General features: G+C 59.7%; 1 protein-coding gene and 1 long non-coding RNA gene across 2 annotated transcripts in view; one reads left to right on the top strand and one right to left on the bottom strand.

The window, feature by feature from the left end:
* Positions 1-947: 947 nt before the first annotated feature.
* Positions 948-11,055, bottom strand: SOX10 (SRY-box transcription factor 10). Its single transcript, XM_046012511.1, has 4 exons — positions 10,855-11,055; positions 9,901-10,415; positions 4,913-5,181; positions 948-2,727 (listed from the first exon to the last, which is right to left on the bottom strand). The coding sequence occupies exons 2-4, from the start codon at positions 10,335-10,337 to the stop codon at positions 2,024-2,026; spliced, it is 1,410 nt and encodes a 469-aa protein (XP_045868467.1). The 5' UTR covers positions 10,338-10,415; positions 10,855-11,055; the 3' UTR covers positions 948-2,023.
* A 1,677-nt stretch (positions 11,056-12,732) lies between these two features.
* Positions 12,733-27,287, top strand: part of LOC123946775 — a 47,317-nt gene continuing 32,762 nt past the window's right edge. The window contains exon 1 of the long non-coding RNA XR_006819650.1: positions 12,733-12,852. This is a non-coding gene — a long non-coding RNA (uncharacterized LOC123946775). The remainder of the gene's footprint in view (positions 12,853-27,287) is intronic.

Raw genomic sequence — 27,287 nt, 5'->3', positions numbered from 1 at the left:
GAATAACAGAGCACTCAGCAGAGCACTTGGTCAGGGAGCACTCAGAGCACGGGGGCTGTTACTGTTGTTAGGAGCCAGGCCTAAGGAAGACCTCCAACCCCCAGAACCATCCATCAGTGGAAGATGGCAGGAAAGAGGTTTCCCTTGTCCCTGACGGGGAATAGCTTCTGCCGCTGAGCACAGGTTGGAATTCAACCAAGGGAAGAACTCTTAGGGAATGAGCATCGAAGGATGAGTTTGCGTGTCTGCCGTTCCGGGTTCACACGCAGACCCATGCAACTGCCATGAAGACTTGGCTAGATCCTGGAGCAGACCGAGGGGTGTGTGTGTGTGTGTGTGTGTCTGTGTGTGTGCTGGGGGGTGCACAGAGAAGGGTGCAGTGAGAGAAAGCCCAGCGACACATCCCAAAGGACAGGCCTTTAGGCCTTTAGACCCAAAGGACTCAGGCTTGACCCCCCTCTTTCACATACGTGTTCCTTGAATGCTTCCGGGCCCCACCCCTCTGCTGGGCAAGTAAAAGGGGCTGTGTCCCCCCAACAGGATGGGCACAGCGGGGCTGGGGGAGAGCTCCCAGCGGGGGCCTCCAGTCCGGGCATCCACTGACCCCACTGGGATGCTAGTTGTCCCAACACACGGCACGGCCCCCACCGTCTCACGGGAGAGAGGAGACCTCTGCATTATCCGTCCTTTGCATTCTGCCCCTAGCTACTTCCAGAAAGCATCCGAGGAAGCACAGGTGCAGGGATAAGAGACCAAGAAACAGGCCAGGTCAGGCCCACCAAGCAGGTAACCGGAACCTTTAATTTTATTATGTGGAATGCGTAATGCAGAGTTAATAGGGGCTGGAGTACCTAGGAGGAGGGGAGAGGGGAGAGGGGTCTACTGAGATAAATAAGAGGGGGCAGTAATGAGTTACATGTGGACTGCAGAACAGGAAGATAGGGGCAGACAGAGCTACATACTTTATTCAGATACCACTGGGGGGCAAAGGGCAAAAGGCCAGGGCAGAACGTACATGTCAGGAGTCTAGTGTCTTCAGCCTGCTCCCAGCAGGCTGGGTCCCGGGCCCTGTCCTGTGTCTCCTCCTGGAGCTAAGGGCAGGGGTCTGAGCAGCTGTGACCCTCTGGGAAGCCCGAGGGGTTGGGGCTGACAGCAGGGACTGCAGAGCCTGGTGAGGGGAGAGGGAGTTGGCGGGGAGCCTGGGAGGAAGGCTCTGTGAATTGTCTCTGAATCCTTTCCTGGAGCCCCTGCCTCCTCACTCCTCATCCGGGAGGTGCCTCAAGGTCTGGGGGGCTGTCGTGGAGTAGGACCAGGACGCCCTGTCTCCGCGAGATGAAGAATGAGGTGGCTGGCACAGAAATGGGTCCGGAGGCCTCTGTGCCGATTCCTCCCTGTGTTCAGAAGGGGAGGGGGCCTGCAGGGATGAGGAGTCCTCCCTCGGAGCAGCCCTGCCCCGCCCCGCCCCAGGCTGTTCAAAGCTGTCCTCAGCCCCCAGGGGCAGACGTAGCCCACTGTAGGCACTGACGCGGGTCTCTGGCTGGTTTTGTTCTTAGGCACGTGGCCCAAGTAGCACGGGTTATGTCAGACCCCTCACTCTCCACGAGACAGCCAACACGGGCACAGGCGTGGCGGGGCCTCCGATTCCCATCTGACCCTGGATGCCTCCCCGACTCCCAGAGGAGGGTGAATGGGTCTTTCTCAGGTCCTGGGATGAGGGTCATTCCTGGGGGGGGGGGAAGGTGCAGCCCCTCATCGTTCAGTCTAGGGGCGACAGTCACCTCCTTCTCCTCTGCCCAGCCTGGTAGCCCAGGGCTCTGCCTGGGCCGGAGCCAGGAGAGGACGGGGTGGGGTCATCAAAGGCAGTGGGCCAGACAGAAAGCCTTCCCTCAGCTGTCAGCCTCTGCAGCCTCCTCTCCAGCCACCGCCAGGCCTGAGATGGGTGAGGAACAGGGCATGAGGGCTGGGGAAAGGGGCATGCTCCCCAGAGGGGCCGGGCAAGGTGGCGATGACAGGGCCCCCCCCTTTAAGGCCGGGACAGCGTCGTATATACTGGCTGCTCCCAGTGTGTGGGGCTGTGGGACTGGGGCCCTGAGGGGCTGGGGTCAGAGATGGCCGTGTAGAGGGGCCGCTGCGAGGGCCCCATGTAGGAGAAGGCCGAATAGAGGCCAGAGGCCTGGCCTGAATGGCCGTAATAGGGTCCTGAGGGCTGATGGTCAGAGTAGTCAAACTGGGGGCGGGAGATGGAGGGGAAGGCGGAGCCGTAGTGGGGCAGGCTGAGGGAGGTGTAGGCGATCTGCGAGGTGGACGGCTGGTCAGTGTAGTGCGGTGGGCCCTGGGGCCCTGCGGTCTCCGTCTTCACCTGGGCTTTGGCGTCCACGCCGGGTGGCGAGACTGTAGGCAGAGCCACGCCTGGTGGCTTGGAGATCCAGGCGGAGTGTCCACTGGCCACGGCCAGGGCGCTGCCCAGCCCGTAGCCGGCTGCTGAGTAGCTACCCACGTGGCCCGGGTGCCCGTTGGGTGGCAGGTACTGGTCCAACTCAGCCACATCAAAGGTCTCCATGTTGGACATTACCTCGTGGCTGATCTCACCGATGTCCACGTTGCCGAAGTCGATGTGAGGCTTCCCGCCCTCCCCCATGGAGCGCCCATCCCGCTTGGGATCTGCCTTGCCCGACTGCAGCTCTGTCTTTGGGGTGGTCGGAGGGGTGGGTGGGCCATGGCTCTGGCCTGGGTGGAAGGGAGACAGAAAGAAAGTGGGAAGCGAGTCAGAGGCTTCTGGATTCTGATGGTTCACCGTCAGAAAAGATGCCTCCGGGGGCTGAGGATGGATCCTGGCGTGACCTTGTACGCTTTATGCGTTTGGGCAGCCCAAGTTGGTGCTTAATTCTCTAACAGTCTAGGGCTGGTCTCCAGCTGTTTCTGAAGTGCCCCATTCGGAGGGGTGCATCTGCTTCCCCCACCCACAGCAGGACTCTCCCTGTCACCCGCCTCCTGGAGAGACTTGCTGCATCTTGAAAGACCTTCCCTGTTGGGGAAGTTGTTCATATCAGCTGAAGTCAGCTTCCTTCTCTGCCCCCGCTGCCCCTTAGCTGTCCCCTCGATGGGCACTTAGCTGACTCGTTCCACCCCTCTTCCTTGGTTTTCTCATTCACACATTCATTCAGCAAATGCTTAGGGGGTGTGGTGCCAGGTGCAGGGCATACAAGCGGAAAGAAAAGGGATCCTGTCTTTACAAGCTCCCAGTCTTGGGGGAGGATCCAGAGACTCACACAGAACTGGAGGGCAGCCTCAGAAGTGACAGGATGTGCAGAGGGCTCAGGAGACCAGAGGAAGAAGCCACCCACCCCGCCGTGGGGACTTGGGAAAGGTCTCTCTGGGAAAAGGAAGCTGAGCTGGGTCTTGAGGGCTGAGCAGAAGCCCAGGCCCACAGTTGTATTCCGAGGTGCCTGTTTGGTATGTGGTCTTCTGATGTGTGTGTGTGTGTCCCTGAATCTTTGAAGGTAAGGTATGTAAGTGTGTGGGAGAGATGGCTGGACTGGGGATCCCATTGGAGAGAGAACATGCCCATGGTCTATGAGACTGGGGGCTCCTTGGGAGCTGGCCCATGTCTCCCCCATCGGGCCAGAGGCAATGCCAGGTCCGGCACTGGCCAAGTGCTCTGGAGTTTGAGAGGCCCATCCGGGTTTGAATCCTGGCTCTATCCCATCTTCTCTAACCTGCTTCCTTATCAGTAAAACAGAGATGATACCGGGTGCCTGGGTGGCTCAGTGGGTTGAAGCCTCTGCCTTCGGCTCAGGTCATGGTCCCAGGGTCCTGGGATGGAGCCCCGCATTGGGCTCTCTGCTCAGTGGGGATCCTGCTTCCCTCTCTCTCTCTGCCTGCCTCTCTGCCTACTTATGATCTCTGTCTGTCCAGTAAATAAATTTTAAAAAATCTTAAAAAAAATAAAACAGAGGCGATACTAAGCAGCTCAGACATGGCCTCCTTCTGGAAGGTGCAGGCTTCATGCACACTTGTTTTGGATTCGTTCATTTGTTTTCATCCCTGCTCCTCCCTCTACACTGTGGACCTTGTAGACCAGGGAGCTTCTCTTTTTGGTGCCCCTGGTGTCTGCTCCCGGGTCTGGCACAAAGGAGGACTCGGGCGTGTCTCCTGAGGGCAGAGCTGTGCCGACAGAGACTTCCCATATGGCCTGACCCCACGTACAGCTGTCTACACGTTGTACGAACAGAAGCAAGGCAGCACCAGTAGCAGCAGGGCCCCTGGAGTCCAGCTGCCTGGGCTCAGACTCAGCTGTGTCTGTTTACTCATCTGCGACATGGGCGTCATTTGCCACACAGCTGAAGTCGGAGCCCAGGCAGCGTGGCTGCCTCATCACAGCTCAGAGTAATTGAATGATAATACACATAAGGTAATTCGGGTGCCTGTACACAGTAGGTGCTCAATTAATGTTAGCTGGTATTTTCATTAATGAAAATGCAACGAGACGCCCTTTGTCTGGCCTCTCCATGGCACTTGCTCAAGATCCCATGCCTTGGCTCCCCCATCAGACTGGGAGGGGGAAGGAGGCAATGATCTCTCCTCCGTCTGATGTCCCATCTCCCAAAATCATCCTGTCTCTGCTTTCCCTGTTGTAACTCACCGCTCGGCTTCCATGGCCTCCACAGCCTCCTTAACTGGACTCTTCACTCAGTAGCTGTGCCCGCTTCCATCCACCAGCGCTGTCTTGCCCAGCTACTTCCTCAGGGGCCTGAGTTCCCAGCGAGCTCCCTCTGGGACCCTGCACCCCAGCTGGGGCGACTGTGCAGCCCGGCTAGCCTCCCCAGTGCCCAGGGCGGTCGTGGGTCTGAGGCTCACAGCAGCCAGCCCGAGCCTCTCCCCACCCGCAGCTCGTCATCAGCCCAGCGCTCACCTGAGGGGTGCTCGGGGTTCCCGTCTGACATGGGGGAGCCCTCTCCCGGGTGCCGGTGGTCCAGGTGGGCACTCTTGTAGTGGGCCTGGATGGCAGCAGCGCCGCCCTGCTCGGCCTCCCCGCCCGGACACTCTGACTCCCCCTGGGCTGCCTTTCCATTCTTCCGCCTCCGGGGTTGGTACTTGTAGTCCGGGTGGTCCTTCTTGTGCTGCATTCGGAGCCGCTCGGCCTCCTCGATGAAGGGGCGCTTGTCACTCTCGTTCAGCAGCCTGGGGCGGTACAGTTGGGGGAGACAGCCCAGCGGCCAGTGTGAGTCTCTGCCCTCAGACAAATGAGGCCTGGGGGTGGGGGGAGGGGGTGGCAAGTGCAGAGGGTGGGCGGGGGTCCAGGGCAGGGGGAGTTGGGGGGGTTTGCTCTTTGATTCACAAACTAGGAAGTGAGGCTGGAGGAGTCACAGGCTCGGAAGACTGTGATCCTCCCTAAACTCTCAGGGGCTCTGGCGACCCTGAAGATGGAATTAGATGTATGGATAGAGCTTTTTTTTTTTTTTTTTTTTTTAAGATTTATTCATTTATCCTAGAGGGAGAGAGAGCATGAGTGTGAGCACACAAAGAACGGTGGGGGGCGGGAGGGTGGTAGGGAAGGGGGTTGGAGGGGAATGGGGAGGGACAAGCAGATTCTGTTTGAGGAGCCCAAGGCAGGGTTTGACCCCAGGAACCAGGAGAAGCTCACAACCTGAGACAAAACCAAGGGTCAGATGCTCAACCGACTGAGCCACCCAGGTGCCCCAGGAACAGGGCTTTTGAGGGACACAACTTCATTTCAAGGAAAGAAAAGCTTTTTCATCATCAGATCTGTCTGCAGGTAGAGCTGGCTGGCTTCTTAGGGGATGAGCTCCCTGGGGCTGGAGGTATGTAAAGCATAGTGGGGGGAAGAGCTCAGTCTCTGCTACTGGCTAGCTGTGGGACCACGGGCAAATTGCTCCTATGGCCTTCTTTGCTTGTCCATAGAGGATAGTGTCTACTTCACTGGGTGTCAGACTGGCTGAGGTTCCGGGTGTGAAGCGCTTTGCACAAGGCCTGGGGGTGGAGGGCAGGCACCTTGAGAAACAGGTGCTGTTCTCATACTGCTGGGGGGCTGGGCCAGGAGGACCTGGGGTGGGCCCTCTCAACTCTGGAATGCTCATTTTGTGAGTCCCAGTGTGGTATGGGCAGGATGTAAGTCCCCTTTGCTACGTGGGGTCACAGCATCCCAGGGGAGATCACATCTCCTTGTCCAGGGGGTGACAGAGGATAGAGGAAGCTAGACTTTCTTTCCAGACCCTGAGACAGAGGCAGATAGACCCTCTCCCCAGCCTGAGACCAGCCCTGAAGGCAGTGCCCCGGGCCCACTCAAGTCCAGCCTCAGGCCAGGGCTGGAGGACAGTGGAGGGGGTGATGTTTAAGGCTTGACTGCCCCAGGGCAAGGAGGGCAGAATAGAGTGCCTTGTGGAGGGGGCTGAGGGGAAAGAACAGACTCAGAGAGTCCTAGACATGAGGGACTCTGTGGGGTGTGACTCTGCTGCCCAAAGGACCTCTCTCCACTGCCCTTTTCCCCCAGCCAGTGGAAGGCCTAGCCCTCCTGTCCAGGATGGGAGGGGGTGGTCATACCAGGCACCTCCTAGCCGGAGGCAGCATTCCTGTGCAGCTTAGCCTGCCCGGCCACCCCCTCCCCCCGGGCTGCCAGAATCTAATATAGCTTTCTCCAAGGATCCCTCCAGCTGAGGGATGGGATGAAAACCCCAGATCAGCACCTCCTCTGGGGCGAGGGAGTGGGCTGCCCCCTTTCTCCCCCAGCCATGCAGGCTACCCCCCCCCCCCGCCCCCGCCAAGCCAGGCCTCAGGGAAGCTGGGCCGCAGATGTGTGTGTGTGTGTTGAGGGCGGAGAGAGAGAAGCACTAGAAGACTCAGCCACTTCCAAGGGCCCCAGCTCAGAGGCTCTGGAATGGCTGGGGACACTGACCTTCCTCTCTTACCCAGAACCTTGCTTGTGCCCTCTGTCCAGCTGGCAACTGGGTGTGAATCAGCAAGAACACAGTAGGGGGCATGGAGTGGGGGCACAGGCCACAAGACAGGGAAGAATCCAACACAACACACTGTCGCCTCCCCGCTAGTTCCCAGCAGTACCCTAACCTTGACAGGATCCTGACCTCTGGTCCCCCCACCCCCAGCCCCCACCCCAGCCCAGCTGGCTAACGAGCCTCCAAGCCCTGTCCCCAGCCTTACTCCAACCTCAGCTCTGTTCATCTTGACCCCCTCGCCAGCCTTGCTCAGCATTGTCCCCCAGACCCCCTGCGTACCCACAGCTCTAACTGCAAACCCAATCCTCATTTGCATTCCACCTGGCCTCTGTCCTCTAGATCTCCAGGGTCTGGAATAGGGGCCAGGAGAGGGTAGTCTGGTTCCCCCTGTAACTGGAAATCCTGACTTCGGCGGGGGGGCGGCTCCTAAGGTGGGGCATGGGCTGCTGCTCCGTCTGCTCTTCCTGTCAGGGAAGGGGCCTGTGGACTTGGGGGTCAAGAGAGGCTCCAGCCTATGACCCCCCTTTCCAGTCTCTGGGGTCTAATTACTCTTTCCAGCAAGTCAACCAATGTACAACCGTCAGCACGTGACTGTCAGAGCTCACACAGCCACTCAGGAGCCGGGACCTGGATGCTGGGTGTCCGACCCCAACCTACCTCCAGCACCCTAAGCAGTCTGTCCTCATGTCTTCCTCTTTTTGGGTTTAGGGCCCTGTTTTCTAGTTCTGCCTGTTTGGCCCATCCCCCTCCCTGGTGGCCTGGGAATTATGAACCGGGGAGGGATGTCAGTAGGGGCCCCCACCCAGGATCCAGGTAGCTTGCCCACCTGTGGGGATAGCCTTTGATCCTTGTCATTGTCCTGCCGCCCTCCTACCCCGGGCTTGGGTCCTGAGCAAGCAGTGCCCGCTTTCCTGATGGCCCTATGCTAGACTGGCCCCTGGGGCCAATCACGGATGGCCAGGAGCTAGTCCTCTGGAGGGAGCCCAAGCCCAGGGTTCTGGGCTGGAGGGACAAGGACAGGGACAGTGGAGGGTCTGGTCTTAAATCCCTCGCAGTGGGTTGAGGGACAAGTGGGGGTCCATCCTTGCCTTGATGCTGTCATTAAGCTGGTGCTGTGGTCTGTTTCTTATCCCCAGGGCCTGCTCCTTCTGCCTGTCTGTCTCCCTCCTGGTTGTCTGTCTCTCATTTGCTCTTCTCTGTCCCATGACACCAAGGGTATTGGCCTGGACTGTGCCCTACCCAGTGCAGATGGACCTTGGGCGGATGAGCTAGTTTTGACCCCTGCTCTTGGGCAGAGCTGGAGCCTCTGAGTCGACACAGCAGGCTGGTGGCTAAGCCCAAGGCCTGTCTGCCCGGGATGAGAAGAGCGCTGAGGGCTGAGACGGGATGTGAAGGGACACCAGGCCATCAGCAAACACATGGGGCTGTGGGGCTGGATGCGAATCCCTCTTGGTCTCTTGGGGGGCTTCTAGCTTCTTGTACCACCCTAAACCTTTGGCCTTTTAGGCCCCATCTCCATTACGCTGGGGCCCACCAGGGGAGGGCAGCAGCAGGAGGGAAAGCCGGCTCCTCTGAGAAGTGCCGACTTTCTGGAACTCAGGTGTGCTGTACTTCAACCCTCCCCTTCTCTGTCCCCCCACCTCCTGACCATGCCTTAGCGCCAAGGGGTGACCCACCACTGTCACCAAGGACAGTGTGGAGGACGACCAGTAGACCTGGATTTGACCCTGCTCTGCCACCAGCTGGGACGTGGCCTTTGAGGTCCCTTTGCCTTTCTGGGCCTGTCTCTTGGGCAGTCTCGTGGGGGCGATCAGGGGGCCTCTGCAGGCTTGCATCTCCTGGATCCCCTGTTCTTTTTCTGAGCTGCCCAGGACGCCTGAGGTGGGAGGTGTTTACCCTGCTCAACATATCCTAAGGGGCCAGGCAGAGCCCCCCCCCCCCGACCTGAAGGGAGGGGTGGCCGGCTTCCTCGTTGGGGGGCATGTTTTCCCCCAGAGGTCTGGGCTGGCCCCAGGGAACCAATGACTCTGAGGCACCCTGGGTAGGAAGAGGGGCCAAGGTTTCCTCCTGGCCAGGGCTCTCGGCTCCAGCTCTGGGACTGGAGGGGTAGGAGGTTACTCAACGCTGGGTGGGGCCCTGGAAAAGAAGATGGCGCCGGACCGCGGGAGGGAGGGAGAGAGGGACAGGCCTGGCAGCTCTGGCACAGGGTGGGAGGGGATACTTCTTTCCGTGCGTCCCTTACCCTAGAGGATAAAGACAAGAGCCCCCCTCCCCCAACCCGGAAGGAGGGGAGGATAAGGAGGGCCCCATGAAGGTAGTTGGGACAAGACAGGATCCTGCAGTGACAGATTTGCCCTTGGCGGTTCTCCATCCCTCACTCTTTCAAAGGCTCCTGAGTTCCTTATTTTCCTTGAACTGCCCCCCAGTTCTCCATCTGGCTGCCTTAGTTTCCCTGCCTGGCCAGCCAGGCCTTTGGTTCTGTCCCAAGCGTTTCTCAGGCAGCCCCCTGACTAGTGGGGCCCGTGGCAGTGGCACCCTCGAGTGCGCTGCGCCGGCGGGGAGATGTTAGTGAAGGTCTTTGGTGTGGGCCCCTCGGGATCCTCCCCCCTCCCTCTCCTTTACCCCCCCAGGAAGAAGCTCAGGCCCTTCGCCTTGCCACCGACGGAATTCCAACCACGAGGGGGCGCCCTCCTGCCCGCTGCCCCGGGTGGGGAGCCTTGCCTAGGCCACTGGAGTTGTAAGGCGGCGCAACCTCAAGGGGGTACTTGTGGGGGAAGGGCGGGCCCGAGCCCCACACCTGGTCTTCCAGTCCCATCAGAGCGGTGGCTGGCCCCGCGAGAAGGGCCCGGGCAGCGCGCGTCTGGCCTGAATCCACCCACAGCTAGGGGGGCCCGCGGGAGCTCCCCGGAGGCGAGTCGGGGGCGCTCACCTCCAGAGCTTGCCCAGCGTCTTGCTGAGCTCGGCGTTGTGCAGGTGCGGGTACTGGTCGGCCAGCTTCCTGCGCGCCGCCTGCGCCCACACCATGAAGGCGTTCATGGGCCGCTTGACGTGCGGCTTGCTCTTGCTGGCGCCGTTGACGCGCACCGGCATGGGCACCAGCGTCCAGTCGTAGCCGCTCAGCACCTGGCTGACCGCCTCGCGGATGCACACGGGGAACTTGTCATCGTCCGCCTCGCCGTCCTGCTGCTCCTTCTTGACCTTGCCCAGCTCGCCGGGCCCCGGGCTGGCTCGAAGGCCCGATCCGCCGCCGCCGCCGCCACCGCTGTCGGGCCCCAGCGAGGGCGCGCTCCCCGGGGACAGGCAGCGGGGCTCCTCGGAGCCCACGGGGCTCAGCTCCACCTCGGATAGGTCCTGCTCCTCCGCCATGTCGCCCCCGGCCGCCGCCGCCTCGGCCGCCTCCCCGGGGCCTGCCGCCGGGGTCCTCGCGAAGAGTCCAACGCCCACCTGGACGGGAAGGAGGGCGCGATGGAGCGGCGGTGAGCGCAGCCCCGACGGCACAACCCCGAGGTGGGGCCCGCGCACATGCCAGCCGGCTCGGCCTCTGAGCGCCCGCCTCCGCGTCTTCCCACCACCTGGTCCCAACCGTCTCTTGGTGTGGGTGGGTTTGGGTTTTTTTAAACCTCTTTTTGGGTGGAGGTTTGTTGATGGAAAGGAAGAAAAACGGACTCTTTATTCTACTCTAATCCTGGCTCCTGGAATTTCCCACCTTTTCTCTCACCTTTCCGTCTTCCCTTCTGCCTGCCCCCCATGGAGTCTAGAGGAGCTGGTGGGGGTAGGGGGGCAGATGCGGGTGTCATTCTCTCTCCACCCACGCCCCACCGCGGGGTCCCAGGCCCGGGCCCAGGAAGGCAGGAGCCGAGGAGCGGACTGCGGACTCACTCACCTCCTCGGACCTCTCCTCCAGTCTGGGGCTCGTCCTTAGGAAGTGGAAAACCGTGTCCCAAGGTGTGCGGTCCAGCTCGGGGCTGGGGGGTGACGCTGGTGGGCTGGGAGGGAGGGGCTGGGGGGCCCTGAGCCTCAGGCCACGGCCTCGTCCCGACGGAGCCTGAAACCTCACCACCAACCACCCCGGCCGGACAGCCTGAGACTGACTGAGCACTGAGCTGCTGCCGAGGGCTGGGAAGGAAGGAGGGGGAGAGGGGGAGGGGGAGGGGAGGGAGGGAAGGGCAGAAGGTGGAGCCTCCAGCGCTGTCCTTCATCCCCAACACTCAGGGCTCCTCCGCCAGGCCCCCCCACCCCAGCTCCAGGCGCGGCTGTCCCAGGCCCGTCTTGGGGCCTGGGCTTAGCCAGGGAGGTGTAGGAGTGGGCGTGGTTAGGCGGGAAAGCCAAAGGATGCAGGTGGGCAGGGTCGGAACCTGTCGTCTGCAGGAAAATTGGGCCCAACTGGGACCCCCAGCCTCTGCCTCAGGTGGCGGGATGGGCAGGTGGCAGAGGATTGGGGCTGGATGAAGAGAACACGGGGGAAGGTTCCGTGGACATCTGAAGGCCCCCGGCCTGCACTGCTGGTTTAAGACACTTAGGGAGGGCCTACGGTGATCCGAGGGACCCTGCTTCTCAGCCTGCCTCACCCTCCTCCCACCCTGACCCAGCCTACCCTCTGCCTCAGCTCATATGGCGAGAGAAAGCACACGCAGGTCCGTACATGGAGAGGCAGGGGTGGCTGGATACCCCCTGCCCAGGCCAGAGGCCCTAGCTCCAGCCCTGGGCCCTTTTCACCAGACACGCAGCTCTTGGAAGGGCTGGCCTGGCTCAAGGTAGAGGGATTCAGGACTGAAGTTCCTAGGGGGCTGGCTGTCGGCTGGGCTGGGGGTCCTCTTTAGCTAGGTCTGAAAGGCTTCCGGGACCCCAGCTCCCTCCACACTGGGTTCATGCTCTCTTGGTCTGCCGGGGGCGGGGGGAAGATTCTCATTCAGGGTTGTCATCAAGTCCCGCACTCCCCCACCCTTTCAGGGTGTCTCCCTCCCTGCCTGCCTCCCTCTCCCACCTCTCTGCCCCACTTCTGTCCTCGGCCACCTCCCCAGTAGGGTGACCCCTCTCCTTTTTCTTTCCCGCCCATCACCCACGGCTCCTTTTCCTCTTGCCTTTCCCAGGTCTCTCCAGAGGTCACAGCCCCTCTCTCTTCCCAGGGGGTGGGTGTTGAGGCAGAGGTGTGGGTGGGCGTGGAGGGGCACGTGGAGCCTGGGCCAGCGCTGGGGACCATGTACACTCCTGAGCTCAGCGGCTGGGCAAGGCCTTAGGCCCAGCCCAAGGGAGTCTTGTCTGGAGTGGGGCTGTTAAGGGGGTCTAGGCAAGGCCTCATGCTTGGGAAAGGCCAAGGGGGTGGAGGGGGGTGGGTAATGGGACACAATGAGGTAGTCACACGAGGCAAAGGCATGTTGGGGGTGGGGGGAGCGGACATTGGAACACACACACACACACACATGCTCGCACACACAACCAGTCAGACAATCGGGCCAGTGTGTCTGGGGCCTCGGAGCCCAGTGAATTAGGAGTTTGATAAGGGTTTTCTCTTTCTCTTGCTTGCTGGCCTTGGACAATCTCCCCCCAGTTTTCCTCGACGCCACCCCCGGCGCTGCCAACCCTCCTCCCCCCGCCTCCCTTCTCTTCCCTGTGCCCAGACTCTTGTTCGGGGCCTTGAAACAGTGAGCTGTCTTTGTTCGAAATACAGGTGAACGGCAATCATGTGATTAACACACACACACATAAAAAGCTTTTTAACAGCGCCCGCCCGGCCTCAGAACCGCCCAGAGAGGAGCCGCCCTGGATGGACAGAGGGACGGAGGGACGCGCATCCAGCCGGTTGTGTCCAGCTGCCCGCAGCAGTCTCCGACACCCGCTGCTGTCCGCCCGCTGCCCGCCTGCCCGGCCTCTCTCCATCCTGGTGGGTCCCCACTCGTCCTCCCATCCCTTGGTTCCTCCTCTCGGAGGGAAGGACTTCCCTGCTCCCTGTGGTGTCTGAGACCCCCCTGCGGTGGGAGGGGTGGCCGTAGAGGGAGAGGGCCAGGGTAAGAAGCCTGGGCGTGGGGTCCCACAGCGCCCCTCTCCGGCTCCCCGCCTTCTCCCTCACCCTCCTGGGCCCAGCTGTGCCAGGATGGGGGTGGGTGCAGCGGTGGGCGCTCTGGGTCCACAGAGAAGCCATGCTGGACAGAGGGGGCCTCTCTCTTCCCCTCCGTCTGTCTGTCTCTCTGTCTCCCCCTCTCTCCTGTTTCCTCATTGCCGTGTTTGGGCTTTCTGCTGAGAGGTTGCTGGATGAGACAGGTGGGCCTTCAGGGGTGCGGGGAGGGGCTGCCCGATGCCCAGAGGTGTGGGCACGGGGGCGGGGGCAGGGGGGACCCCTGCTATGAACCACCCCCCCCCGCCCCCTGGCAACTGTAATCCCCTCCATCCCATCCCAGGCCCTGGGGGCCCCCCCCGGCTTCCTCCAGCAGAGAGGGCAAAGGCCCCAGGCATCCCTGGAGTGCAGTGAGTTGGGGGGGGCAGGGGTGCCGGAGGAAGGTACGCTGGGCTCTACCCTTAGCAGAACAGCCACACCCCCATCCAGCCTGCCCCTCCTCACTGAGATGTGGCGGCCATGGACTCCCCAGCAGAGAGGGGCCCGCCGTGGCCTGCTCTCTCTCCCCAGCAGAGAGGGGCCCGCCGTGTGACTCTGAGCATAATGGTGGAGACTCAGGCTTCCCTCCCTGGGTGGAGAGGCCTTTCAGGAGCTGCAGACTTTTCCTGGGACCTCCCCCCACCCCACCTGGGTTCTGTGGTTGCCAGTCCCAGCCTTACTGCTCAGATTGCCCCTGGCAGTCCGAGGGAAAGCCCACTGAGGACCCCGCCTGGCCTGGCAGAGCTGCTTCCGTCAGCAGCGACCCTTAACCCCTTAGCTCCCTGAGTCCTCTTTCTAGGGCACTGGACCCATTCTGTGGAAGGCTCCACCCTTGGTTCCCTGCCCTGGGTCTCTGTCCCTTATCTGTCACCCGGGCAGGGACCCCCAGCGCCTCCCTGCCTGCCTCCCAGGACGCACTGAGCTGAGATGGTGGGGAGAACCTGCTTTTCAGTGGAGCAGGGGCTGTGCAAGGGCCAGGGGTGGTGCTGGTCAAGTTGAGCCTCTGCTCCAGCCTCAGTTTCCCCAGCTGGGCATGAGACTGTCTTCCTGACTGAGGACCAGATGAGGGGACACTGGGAAAGCACTTTAGCACCTCGAGGCGCCTGTCTGGTCTAGGCTGTCACTCCCTCATTCCCTCGGGCCTGTGGCCCCTCTCAGTGCTTCAGACACTCACTCGTCCACCCGGGGCCGGGGGGGGAGGGGATTGGCTTTCCTCCCTACCTGCTGGTTTGTGCAGAAGGGGGGCTTGGCCGAGGGCAGTACTTTTCAACATAAAGGTGTGCAGAACACTGGCTGGCGTTCTTCGGGTCTGGGATGGGACCTGTGGTTCTGCATTTCTCACAGCTCCTAGGCAGGTGTCTGGAGGATTGGTTCTAATTCTTGCTGAACTTCAGAATCACATGTGAAGTTTTTTAAAAATACCGAAGCCTGGATTCCACCACAGACCGGCTGATTCTGCATCAGGGGTGGGGGTCCAGATGTGTTTACTTTCTGAGCTCTCTGGGCCCTGCTTTCCATCACTGGGGGCCTGGAGCCCGCAGGCTGTGACGAGCCCCCGCAGAGCCCCACATCTCTGGGGAGAGGGCAGGGGGCCAGGGCTCTGGAACCCAGAGCTGGAGGTCAGAATTGCAGTCACGCTGGGGTGTCTGGGGAGTGGGGGGATGTGGCAGGGGAGAGGCTGCACCCTGGGGTGAGGGAGGGCTCAGGGGCACAGGTCAGGGGTCAAGGGTAGGGTAGTGACCGCTGCAGAAGCTTAGTCTGGATGAGCGTATGGGGAGTGTGAGCACTCCCTCGAACATTTCCTAGGCCCCCGCTACCTCTGGACAAGCTGTGTTGTTCGTTGTTTGGAGGGCAATAGGAGCACTGGACTTGGAGTCAGGAAGTCCTGCCATTAGCATCCACGTGGCCTTAGGCAATTTATGCTCTTAGCTTCTTGGGACTTGGTTTTCGCATGTGTAAAATGCTGATAATATACATCACTACACGTGGGAGTGGATGGGAGAATTAATTCAGAAACCGCACACACTCACACACACACACAAGTGCCTAGCTTAGCGTTTGGTTCCTAGTAGTAATTTACGTGCTGGGAGGTGGAAATGCTCACATCAGTTCAAGTGCACAAGTGTTTACTGAGTAGCCAGTGTGGACCCACCTTTAGGAGTTTTACCGTCTGCCTGCCGAATCCCAGCATCAGACTGGGCTGGTGCATGATAAGCCCCTCGGCGCTGGGCCTCCCCTCCCCGGACCCCCTCAATAGCAGAGGCCCACACTGCCAGAGCCTCCAGTGGGCTCTGAGCGCTTCTGTCCTCTCGGCAACCCAGCGAGTGGGTGCTGTTATTATTCTCCTTCTAGGAAGGAAACTGAGGCACAAGAGGTTCAGCGACAGGCCTGAGCTCAGTGATAGGTGGGAATGGATCTGTGCCTGCAGTTTACCTCCGGAGCCCGACCTCTGACCACTCTGCCCCCTGCCACTAGACCCCCGGGGCTGCCATCGGCCAGTCCCCTCCTCCACCCACCCCATGGGCCTTTGCACTTTCCTTGTGCTCCCCATCACTGCTCAGCTCTGAGGCCCTCTCTTCAGGGGTGAACTCCCGGACACGAACTCCACTGGAATTCTCTCCCTATATTACTTTCTCGTGGAGTTGGAGATGGCCTTGCACCGCTCTTCCTCACATAGCCGTGGTGTCTGGGCCAGTCTCTCCCTCCGACTTGGAGCCCCCTGAGGGTAGGGCCATGCCTTCCTTCTTGGTGTTGGCCCTCCCCAGGGCCCCGCATGACCTCAGGGAGTCCTTCCTGAGTTGAGCTGCTGTCAGGGTTCCAGAGCGGAAAAGATAGGCGAGGCCGGAGCAGGCAGGACTGGCTTCCTGGAGGTGGAGGGCCCGAGCGCTTGTGGAGGATGGAGGACAGCCGCGTTCCAGGGCTTGTCCCAACAAGGGCTCTCACCCGTCCTTGTTTCTGGTCCAAGTCGAGGGTCCCACCCCAAGCCAGGAAGACAGCTCCAGGGGCTGGAGTCTTCCTTCCCTGGCCGGCCCCACCCTCTCTGGCCACAAGGAGGCTGGGCCAGTGCCTAGGGCAGCCTCGGGGCAGCTGGCCTCTGCCCTCTTCTCAGAAGCCCTCCCAGGAGGGGACTGCTTGTTCTTGTTCTCCAGAGCCTGCTGCGAGAAACCCCTTCCGGGTGTCTGCCCCGAATCCCTCACGCAGAGCTGAACTTTCGGGAATGTACTCTGTATGCGACAAAGGAGCTCAGAGTTTGAGGGGAGAGGCCTACACAGATACCCAGCGCCTTGGGCTGTGTGGGCCACGGGGACCCCGAGGGCTGGGCTTGTGTCCCGGCTGGGCTGTGGAGGCCCTTTGTTGCCCCGGCTACCTGTACCCTCCCCTGGCCTCAGTTTCCCCATCCCTAAAATGAGGGGCAGACTAGGTTATCTCTGAGGGTATTTCCAGGTCAGATAACCCATGAATTATATTTCAAAACGAGGGTCCAATGCCTGAGCTAATGTTTCCAAGCCATGGTGTTCTCAGACATGGAGCGGCGTCTCTTGAAAAGGCAGTTTTGTGGGCAAATAAGTTGCGGAAACCCTGCTTTCCACTTCCTCTTTCTAGAGATGCAGGGCCTGTCAAAAACTCTAAGTTCTGCAGTTAAGAAATGGATCTTTGTTTAAATACTTATCCCCAACTCCTACTGGTGCACACTCTCCCCGCCCCCACTCTGTGGCCCAGCCTTGCTCGGGACACCTTGCCTGGAGACTGGGCCTGCAGCCTCATCCGGCTCCTGTGTCCCTCGCCTTTCCAGCAGGACCTGGTCCCTGCAAGCGGGGTCTTTCCGACCTTCCGACATAGGCTGGGCACTTGGAAGGTGCCCTGCGGTGCCGATGAACGAAGGAGTCCCGAGGAGATGACCTTGCAGGCAGCCAGGTGCACTGCTCTTGAGTCAGACAGTTCCGGGGTTGAATCCTGGCACCCCCACTTACTAGCTGTGTGTCCTCGGCAAAGGACGTGAGGTCTGAGTCTCCCTTTCCTTCTAGATTGTGGGGAGGATGAGTCTGGATGTAGTATGTAAGCACTCAGGATGGTCCCTGGCATGTTACGGGACTCGGTCAATGGCTGCTGTTGATCTCAGCATCTAGGGGTCGGCCCCCGGAGGGTGGCTGTCAGCTGACCTTGGGTTTGATAGTCATCCTTGCTTCTTTCCCCGTCCAAGTGCTGTTGCTGTCAATGGACATTCTCTGTCTGCCCCTCGTAGCCCGGAGCTGGCAGAATGCAGGCAGGACCGTTGTCCTATGGAACAGGAGCAGAAGGGGGGGGGGGGGCGACTAACTGGCTGAGGTCACATGACTGTTTAGTCTCAGAACTTGACCTCTCTGCCCTGACTTTTTGCCCCAGGTTTCCCGAGGACCCACTCCTAGGCAAGGTTCTGCTGTCTGTGGGGTCATGAAGAGGGACGAATAGTCGACTTGTCTTCGAGGTGCTTGGCGATGAGTGGGGAGTTGGGTCGTTCATTCATTCCCATGCACTTATCAGGGTGCTGACAGGTGTGAGGGTGGCGAGAGCAGGGTGGGGAAGGCGGAGGAGAGAAAGAAGGGTAGAGGAGGGCCGAGGGTGGCTTTTTTCAGAGGGGACCCTGGCTTTGACTGGGTTGGGGTTGCTACTGCTCAGCCAGGTGGGCTGCGTGTGGCTAACAAGGGCCTCTGAGCCGCCATTACCTGGGCAGCTTGGAGCGCGGGGCTTGTCCAGGTGGCCCGGTGTCGGGGGTGGCTGGAAAAACCCCGGATCTGCCCACACCAGATACCCTGTCATTTCACCCCCATCCTCCAGGGCATGACCAGGGACCGGGGCTGTGGATGCTGAAGGGGACTGGGCTGGGCGTGAAGGCAGTCACGGTCACCCATTCAAGCTTGGCGTTGTGAGCGCATCTCTGCTCTTGCAAAGTTTCCCCTCTGTCCCCTGAAAGTGAACACGGGGTGATCTGGTGGGATTTCAGTGTTTGTATGAGCTCTAAGGAGCCGCTCCACAAGAAGGTTACTGTGTCCTGTGATGGTGTCACTTTATAAGGACAAGGGAGCCGAGTGATGAGCCTGAGATCCAGAGCCAGAGAGACCAGGGTTCAAATCCTGTCCTGCCCCACTAATCTGTGGGATTGGGCTGCTTACGTATCTTCGTAATGAATTACTTCATGGGTAAGATGATGATAGCAACACTTGGCTCCTGGGGTTGTCGCAAAAATGAAAAAGCAGAGAGAAACAGTACGTGCCCAGCAGATTGCCGGAAACAAAAAAGGTAGACATGGCCGTTTGCTTCTCTCGTCGGTGTCCAGCTTTTTCCAGGCAGGACGGCCCACGTATCGGATATGATAATATCTTGGCTATGATACACCCAGGGAAATCTCTTCCCTTTGCGGGGGGAGGAGGCGCAGTTACCGCGATAAGACCAAGGAACTCAGGCACAACCCTGGGGGTTGTGCTTGCGTGTCCAGGTGCTCCGGTACAAGGAGAGGTGGAATGTACCCCTGAGGCTGCCAGACACGAGGATTTCGCATGTCTCACCGCCACCACCCCCAACCCCGACCAGTTGGCAGGTAGAGAAGTCAGAGAGTTTGAATGTCTCCCGTTTGGGGCTAGAACCCTGAGCGGAAATCTCAGCTTTGGCAGGTACAGTGGGAGGAGCTGTTCCCAACGCTGCCCAAGTCCAGACTCTTGCTGTGTGACCTTGGGGCAGTCGGCTGCCCTCTCTGGGTTTGCTCAGCCATTCATCCGAAAGATGAGAGAGTTGGTCTCTGATCTCGGAGGGCGGGGGGGCTCCTTCAGATTTACCAGCAGGGGCTTCAGGGTTCTGTGGGAAAAGGCCCACACCTGGTTTTGTCTCCCCGCCTCGGCTGCTCCAGGCTGGACATGGGAGTACACAGCAGGTGCTCAACAAGTGCTTGTCCAACCTCGATGACCAGAGAGAGAACCCACTAAGAAGCTTGGGCTGCTCCTCCACTCCCCAGGCCTGATCACATCTTTTCTATCAGTCCCTCTGGGGCAAGACCCACGAGTTCACGCCACAGTCAGCTGCTTGCTCACTCGGTGAGCCAACGCACAGATGTGGCAGACACACGTGCCCATTATGGAAATAACACTTCACATCAGAGACAGACCAGATACAACATGGTTCCTTCTCGCGGCTCTCGGGATCAAAATCCCGAATCTTCCGCCTGGCCCTCACGTCCTGGCCCCACTCTCATCCCGAAACTCCAGCCAGAGTGGCTGCCGAGCTCCACGAATGCCGTCCTTCCACTGAACGCACTTCCTGCGGTCACCTCTCCAGCCTCTCCGGTGGGCTCAGCCTTGAGGTCGCGTCTGTAGACACCGCCTGATTCTCTAGCATCGGTTATGCCCTGGGACGGCACTCTGGCCTTCTCCTTTACAGCGCTCCCGTCGATTCAAACCTTTATGTTTATTGTGAGATGAGTTATTCGTTGTCCGTCTTCCCACAAGGATGTCAGCTCTGTGAATCCTTGGGGATCCACGGAATGCCTGGCATGCCGGAGATGCCCGATGAACGAATGAGTGAATGAATGAATGAAGGGGAGGGGGGGACTGGTGGAGGAAGGGGTGGGAGGCCCGGAGAGGTGAAGGGAGCAAGGAGGGAGGTTGAGTCTGAGGGCCAGAGGGAGGGGACTGGTCCGAGGTCTGTCACGTGATGGAGGCAGGTGCCTCGACCCCTAGTCCCGTATTCTTCCTTCTTCTGCAGCCGGGGCCCCTGGAGCGACAGGCTGGGTTTAGTGAGACGCCAGGGCCCTGAGGACCTGGGGAAGGGGGATCTGAGCCAGCTCCCCAGCCAGCCCCACCCCTTCCCCCAGCAGGCAGGAAGGACGGGGCAGATCTGTCAGCTTCAGAAACACCGCCCCAGGCGACCCAGCCCTGAGTCCAAGGAGGCCAAGGGAAAGAGGGGGGCACAGGAAGCACCCAGGTCTCCCCCTCCTCCCTTCTGCCCCACCCTCCGCCCCCATCTCTGGCTAGAGCTCGCAGCCTCAGGCCTTTGGCACTCGGGGGACGGGGGTGGGGAAGTGGGGGACAGAAATCCTCTTCTGGCCCAATGCCTTCCTTTCCCCCATTTGATTTCTGGGCCTCAGGACCGTGACTGACCTGGCAGCCCCCGAAGAGCTGGGCCCTGGCCTTAAGGCTGGAGAGATGGAGGGAGAGGGAGGCGGCACTGCCCACTTAGGCCCTTCCTGTGTGCCACCCGGGGCTGGGACCTGGGAGGCCTCGCTGTAAGGCTTTGCAGGGAACCCTTGGTGGCCGTCAGTGGCCTCCTCATTGGTTAGTCTGGTTCACCCCAGAGCCACGCGTGGCTGCAAGCTCGCTGGAGAGCTTGTTGTTGGTGCTGGTTCCCAGGTCCCATTCCAGTCATAGATTTAGGTGGGAATCTCTCTCTCTCTCTCTTTTTAAACTTTTTTCTTTTTTTTTTTTAAAGATTTTATTCATTTATTTGACACACAGAGAGAGCATAAGCAGGGCAAGAGGCAGAGGGAGAAGCAGGCTCCTGCTTAGCAGGGAGCCCAATGTGGGGCCCGATCCTAGGACCCTGGGATCATGACCTGAGCTGAAGGCAGACGCTGAACGGACTGAGCCACCCAGGCGCCCCTGGGTGGGAATCTCTTTTTAAAAGCTCTGCTGTGTCTATGGTGCGGCTAATGGGGAAACTACTGGACTGGGTGGTCTCTTGGTTCCCCCCACCCGCCTCCAACGCCCACCTCTGGGGCAGCCCATCCCTCCGGGCTTCCATGGTGCCCTCTTCATTGCTGTGCCCTGAGCTCTGCGAGCTCCGGATCCTCCTTCTGTATGCTGCTGGAGCGCCGTGTGCGTGTGCCCGGGGCGTGGGGTGCCGGGAGGGGGCTGCGGGGACCTGCCTGGGCCCCCTTTCTCCTCCTTCCTCCGCCGCCTCATCTTCCTCCAGACCTTTGCCTTCGGCCTTCTTTTCCACGCCTGGCTCTGCCTCTTGTCTTACTCTCTGCCCGATTTCCTACTCTCTGCCCATTGCTTCCTCCTCCCCCTCTTTCTGTCTGCGGCCTCCTCTCTCCGGGAGGCTTTGTAATTTTGACCCCACAGCTGGTTGCTTCCATCTCCCCGTGTCCGTCCTCTTCTGGCCCGCTCTGTCTCTGGCTGGCCGTCTCTGTCCTTGTTCTCCCTCTGTCCCCAGCCCGGGCTCTGCTTGCAAGGCCTCCATCTCTCTCGGTCTCTCTCCTCAAATTTCTCTGTCTTCGCCCTCCCCCTGCCCCTGCTGCTCCCCTGGCCATCCTTCCCCTGCCCTGGCCCCGTCTACCTGGAAATCTGGGGAGGCTGCCAGGGGGTGGAGGGCCCCAGGAAGGTGAGAGAGGTGGCAGAGGTGACAAGGTAGAGCAGCCAATCATGAGCAGTGTGCACGCGATTGCCGAGCAGCTCTTGGGGCTGAGCGCCCAGTGCCTCCTGTCCTGACCTTCCAGGTCCTCCCAGCCTGGCTCCGGTCCACATTTCAGCTTGCTGCTCCCGGGGCCGTCCTGCCCCGGCCACCTCCACGCGCTGGCTGCACTGCTGCTGCCTCGGGCCTGTGCCCCGCACCCCACCTCCCTCTGCCTCTTCCCGGCTTAACTGCCACGGCCTCTGGGACCTTCTGCCTGAGCTCCCACAGCGCTGTCTGTGATGGCAAGAGGCAAGGTGGGAGGGTGGCTTGAAGTCTTTCTGGAATGGTCCTCACTGAGCTGCAGACAGAAGGGTGCGTGCCTTGTCCTGGGGCAAGAGGCAGGTGCTCATGTCCCCTTCAAGCACGAGGTCTCCGCCACCTGGGGAACCAAGGTGATGGACTCAGGGTCGCACAGCAGGCTTGCAGAATTGGGTCGGTGGCAGGGAGAGGGCGGAAAGTGGAAAAGGAAGGGATGGAGAAGGAGAAAGTGTCTTGGTTTAGAAGCTGGGTCCCCGGGCTGTGCCACCAACTTGCAGAGGGACGGAGGCCACACTGTCCCCCTCTCATTTTCCCCATCTGAGCAGGGAGGGCCCGGCCTAGATGGCCTCTGAAACTTTTCTCACTCCTATTGTCTAAGTTGGAGGGGTGGGGACAGGCGAAGAAGGGATGGTGTCCTTTGACTTAACAGACCAGTTCCTCCTCTGTCTCCAGACTCCAAAGGCTACGCACCTCTTGTCTCTCGTCCGTGACCTACCTGGACAGGTGGCTGCTGCCTCCAGTCCTATTAACCCCCTCAGGACCGGGTAGGGCTGAGAGCCCTGGCCCGCCAGGTGTCCCCTGAAGGACCTCCCTGGGGATCTGAGGCATCAGGCTGGCCCTGGTGAGGCTGTAGGCCCTGGGCCTCCCGCACTTAGTGGCGAGGCCTTCTGGCCACCAGGGCTTGGCTGAGAGAGCCTTAGGCAAGGAGCCAGGCTCAGGATCCCTGGGAAGTTTGGGTGGTCCTGCTGTCCTATCCTGGGGATTTTGTTCCAGAAGCTCTGGGCTGGAGGAGTCCCTGTTTTTTCCAGACTCCCTCTCTGCATCCCACCTCCTGCTGGCCCTGTAGCCCTGGGTCTGGGGACATGCGGACGAGCAGCCGGGAGAAGGGTTAAGTCAGGAACTCTTGGGATGGCTTTGGCCACGGCGATTCCTCCGGGAGAGGAGAACAAGGAGCCCATTCTGTGTGTGGGAATTAATAGCAAAGAGTCATCTGGGGTGTCATTCAAGCCCTGATCAGCTCCCAGAGGAATGCAGGAGAGAGAGAGAGAGAGAGAGAGAGAGTGAGTGTTGCTGGTGGGGGTGGCGCAGGGAGAGGCCCAAGGCAGAGATGTCAAAGGAAGGGCATCAGGGTCTGGCTGGTAATGGGAGCCCGACCTGGCAGGTGGGCCCGCAGCCCTAAGATGGGAGGTATGCTTTTCATCACAGATGGACCCCCGTTCTCACTTGGGATGGGGACCCCCTGCTGTCATTCCTTCACCAAGGGTCTCCTCCTTCCGTCTTCCCTCTTTCCCGGGATGGCAACACCTTCCAGCCCCATGTGACTGTCTCCCCTGAGGCCTGGAGCCCAGCCCAGGCTATGGGCCTGTCCGGGCGGGCCCACGGGCCTGCTCTTCTGGGTGCCCCGAGTCTGTCCCCATCTTTGCCTGGGGGTCCTTGCCGTTCCCCTAGAGAACAGCCCTGAGGCAGGCATGGGAGAGTGCCAGCTCGGGCTCCTGAGCTGGACCCTCCGTCCCCGGGTCTGTGGCTTGGCTCCAGGTCCAGCTCGGACACATTCCCGACAGGGGACCACAGACACCTTCAGCTCCCGGCGCGTGGGAGGCTGGAGCACTCGGGCCTTTGCCGGGGCATGGCCCCCATGGGTGTCAGCCTCAGCTGAGGCCTGCTGGTGAGTCTTCAGGCCTCTGGAGACATCCTGGATGTCACAGCCTGAGGAAGGGCCTTGGCGAAGCTCTCGGTCAAATTCCTGGTTTTTCAGATGTGCTGGCTGGGGCCTCTGGCAGGCACCCGCCTGCCCCCGGCTCGTTTGCGTCTTAGCCCTGTGCCCCGATTCTGGCCCAGCAAGCCCCCCCCCCCCCAGGCCACTGAGCGGTAAGGCACCTCCACCGTGGGGGGCAGACAGAACGGGGATGACGGGGTGTGTCGAAGGATGAGGGCTTCAAGGCCGACAGAGCAGGGTGCCCTACTTCCTGCCTGTGTGACCTCCGGCCAAGCAAGAGCCCGGAGTGGGGGGGGGTGGTTCTCTCTGTAAAATAAGAAGAGTCGCTTGGGGGGGTGGCAGGGGACGGGGAAGGGCACGGCATGGAGCTCCTGATGCGGCAGCGAACCCCGGAGGGTGCTGTTATTTTGATTGTGTTACTCATTGTTGCCGGAGGTCTGGGCGCTCCCGCCAGCCCCCGGCTGAGAGGTGGACCGTACGTACCACTTGGCAGTCTGAATCCGTGCCCGGCAGCCTGTGCCCGCTCCGGTGGCTTTCAGGAATCCCATAGCTGGTTTTGGTGGGGGTGAGCTCCCCGGCCCCCAAGGCCTCTTGGTGCCAACAGTCCTTCCATACCGGCTGGCTCCTCCTGCCGGTCCTGGTGGAAGGCGGCGTGTTTCTCCCTGGCACAGCAGTTCCGGGGGCCACCGCGCACCACCTCTCGGGGTTCTGGAAATCTCGGGGCCTTAGTGCCCTCCTGTGTCCCAGGGCCAGCCTTCCTCCCTATTGTGGACTCTGGGCATGTTGAAGCCCGAAGGGATCTCAGAGGTTGTCCAGCTGAGGCCCCTCAGAGCCCAGATGGGGAGGTGAGTTTTAGGAAGGAGAGGGGACTTTCTGAGGTACCGAGGGACTCCGGGGTCACAGTCCGAACTCTGTCTCGAGGAGCCAAGTGGACCTGGAGGACTGCTTACCTGTAGGCGAGATGGGGACAGGATCGACTGAAGGAAAGCTGGTGGAGGCTTCTGCTAACTGAAAAACGCTCTACATTGAGGGGGGTTTGAAGTGGGTCCATTTGGGACCCCTTGTGAATGTGCCAATCCTCTGGAGAGGCTCTGGGGAGAGGGAGGCCGGGGGGCCAGGCCTGTCTCTGTGCCGTGTGGTGGGGGAGGGTGGCTGGTGCCCCCGGGGCATGGCTACCCCACCCAGGGGGCAGACTCAACAGGGCTGAGACATGGGACAACACAGGGGTTCCCTGCCTGGCTTGAGAGGCAGCAGGTGCATGAAAGCGATATTTTCCAACATCCTCAAAGTAGAGGATGGGCTGGCGAGGGCCTGCTGTCTCTCTGCTCTGGGCTCGGTCCCTGGCCTGCAGGACCTGGTAGCCAGGTGACCTTGGCATTCTTCATTTTAGCTCTGGTTCCCTGCACAGGGCTTGGCACATGGGAGGTCGGTGGGATTGAATGGAGCGATGGTGTTGAGACAGCCCACTGCTGGCAAGACGGTGCGTTTGGGCGCAGGTGAGGTCCACGTCTTGCCTGGAAGCAAAGGAACGCTCGAGGAGCAGGTGGGGAGGGATGGCTGGCGGTGGGACCCGCGGGTGGCAGGAGTAGGATGTTGAGGGGGCCTGGGGGACCGGGAATGGGACAGTCCTTCGTTCTCTTCCTCACCCTGCAACCTCTTACTTGCAAGCTAGTTCCATACTCTGAACCTCAGTGTCTTTCTCTGTGAACCGGTGATAACTGGATCCACTTCGTGAAGTTGTCATGGGGCTCAGGAGAGGTAACCTGTGGGCTCCTGACCGCGTTCATGGGATGTGAGCAGAGATCTTTGGATAAATTGTAGAAATATTTTATAGAGGGGCGCTGGGGTGGCTCAGTCGGTTAAGGGCTCAGGTCAGGATCCCGGGGTCCTGGGATGGAGCCCTGCTTCGGGCTCTCTGCTCGGGGGAGCCTGCTTCTCCCTCTCCCTCTGCCCTTCCCCCTGCTCATGTGCTCACTCTCTCTCTTTCTCAAATAAATAAATAAAATCTTAAAAAAAAAGAAATATAGAGACACAGTTGACAGATACAGAAGTAAATACGAGTTATATTTTATTAGATTTATAGAGAAGAAAGATTCTGTGAGCACTGCCTGAGCACTGTGCTGCGCTGGCGGGCTCTTGGCCACCAGGGGCACAGAGAGGAGGTGGGCTCTGATTCTTGAGGTCCCCTGGTCCCTCAGAGGAGACAGGTCGATAAACGCTTGATTTGCTACACCCAACAGTGGTCAGCTCTGGGTGCAGTCTTCTTAACCTTTGGCAGGGGGAGCTCAGGGCCTAGAGGGTTTTCATCACCCCACAAAAATGTTTGAGAACGAAACACAAAAGCACTAGCTGCAAAAATACTTTTTTTTTTTTTAAAAGGATTTCATTTATTTATTTATTTTAGAGAGCAAGATGGCAAGTGCGGGGAGGGGCAGAGGGAGAAGGAGAGAGAGAGAATCTCAAGCAGACTCCTTGCTGAGCACGGAACCCAATGTGGGGCTTGATCTCATGACCCTGAGATCATGACTTGAGCCAAAATCAAGAGTTGGACACTTAACTGATTGAGCCACCCAGGCGCCCACATATGGGTACTTTTTTTTTTTTTTTAATTTATTTGACAGACAGAGATCTCAAGTAGGTGGAGAGGCAGGCAGAGAGAGAGAGAGAGGAGGAAGCAGGCCTCTCGCTGAGCAGAGAGCCCGATGCAGGGCTTGATCCCAGGACCCTGGGACCATGACCTGAGCCGAAGGCAGAGGCTTTAGCCCACTGAGCCACCCAGGTGCCCCAATATGGGTATTTTTTAATATGCTTGATAGGATGTGGGGTCAGTGTGGTACTTACAAGGGTCTTAGGAAACGATCCTGAGCACCAGGGGCTGAGGGTGCTTGGCAAAGGGAACTGCGCTGGGGCAATCAAGGAGGGCTTCCCAGTGGAGGAGATATTTGGGACAAACCTTAGAGAAAAGGGTCTGAACAGAGGGAAAAGTGGCCTCATGGTAATTGAGGAAGAAGAAGATATATGAACAAAGTTCAGAGGAAAGCAAGCATCTGGAGAATTTGGAAGAAGTGCCGGATATGTGGAATGCAAGCTATTTTGGACTTAGGGTATGGAGAACAGGGGAGGGGGCAGAGTGACATTAGAGAGGTTGGCAGGGCACTTTATCCTGAGGACAATGAGGAGCCATGGAGAAACTTTAAGAAGGAGGAAGTGTGGCAACGTGGTCAAACTTTTTTTTTTTTTTTTTTCCCCACTCTCAAAGCTTTATGGGAGATGTTTGCAGGGCTTGGAGGAAGGGAGGTGCTGGGAGAGTCTGGAGGTAGGGAGGTCAGTTAGAAAGCTGAGATAGTAATCTCAGTAAAAGATGGTGGGACCTGGGCTGGGACAAGGTCAGAGGGGAGAGAGGAAAAGGAGACGCTTGAGAACCCGTCTGGTAGTGGCTGGGTTGAAAGACCTGGAGGCAGCTGGGAATACCAATACAGCGCAAGTCCCTGGGTGCTCACTGTGGGCTCTGCACATTCTGTGATGTGTCTTCTGGATGATGTGTCTTCTAGAAGAATCTTCATCACCTTCCTCATGCAGGGAGAGACGGGAGGCAGGCTTCGCTCTCCGGAACTCTGCGTCAGTGAAGCCTGTGTCGTGTGAACTTTCAACTAATCAGTCCTCGGTGCTCTGCATTGAAAAAACAATGTTGGAAAATGATGTACATTCATTGCAGACAAATTAAAAACACAGAGAAACAAAAACAAGAAGGTAAAAGCTCCTCATATCATTGTCCAGAGAGTGGTAACAGTTTGGTGAAATGTTCCAGAATTTTACGTGTAAGCGTGCG

The sequence above is a fragment of the Meles meles genome, chromosome 7, assembly GCF_922984935.1.
Source record: "Meles meles chromosome 7, mMelMel3.1 paternal haplotype, whole genome shotgun sequence".
In the NCBI taxonomy this organism is placed as follows: domain Eukaryota; kingdom Metazoa; phylum Chordata; class Mammalia; order Carnivora; family Mustelidae; genus Meles; species Meles meles.
This window is presented reverse-complemented; position numbering and strand designations above follow the sequence as displayed.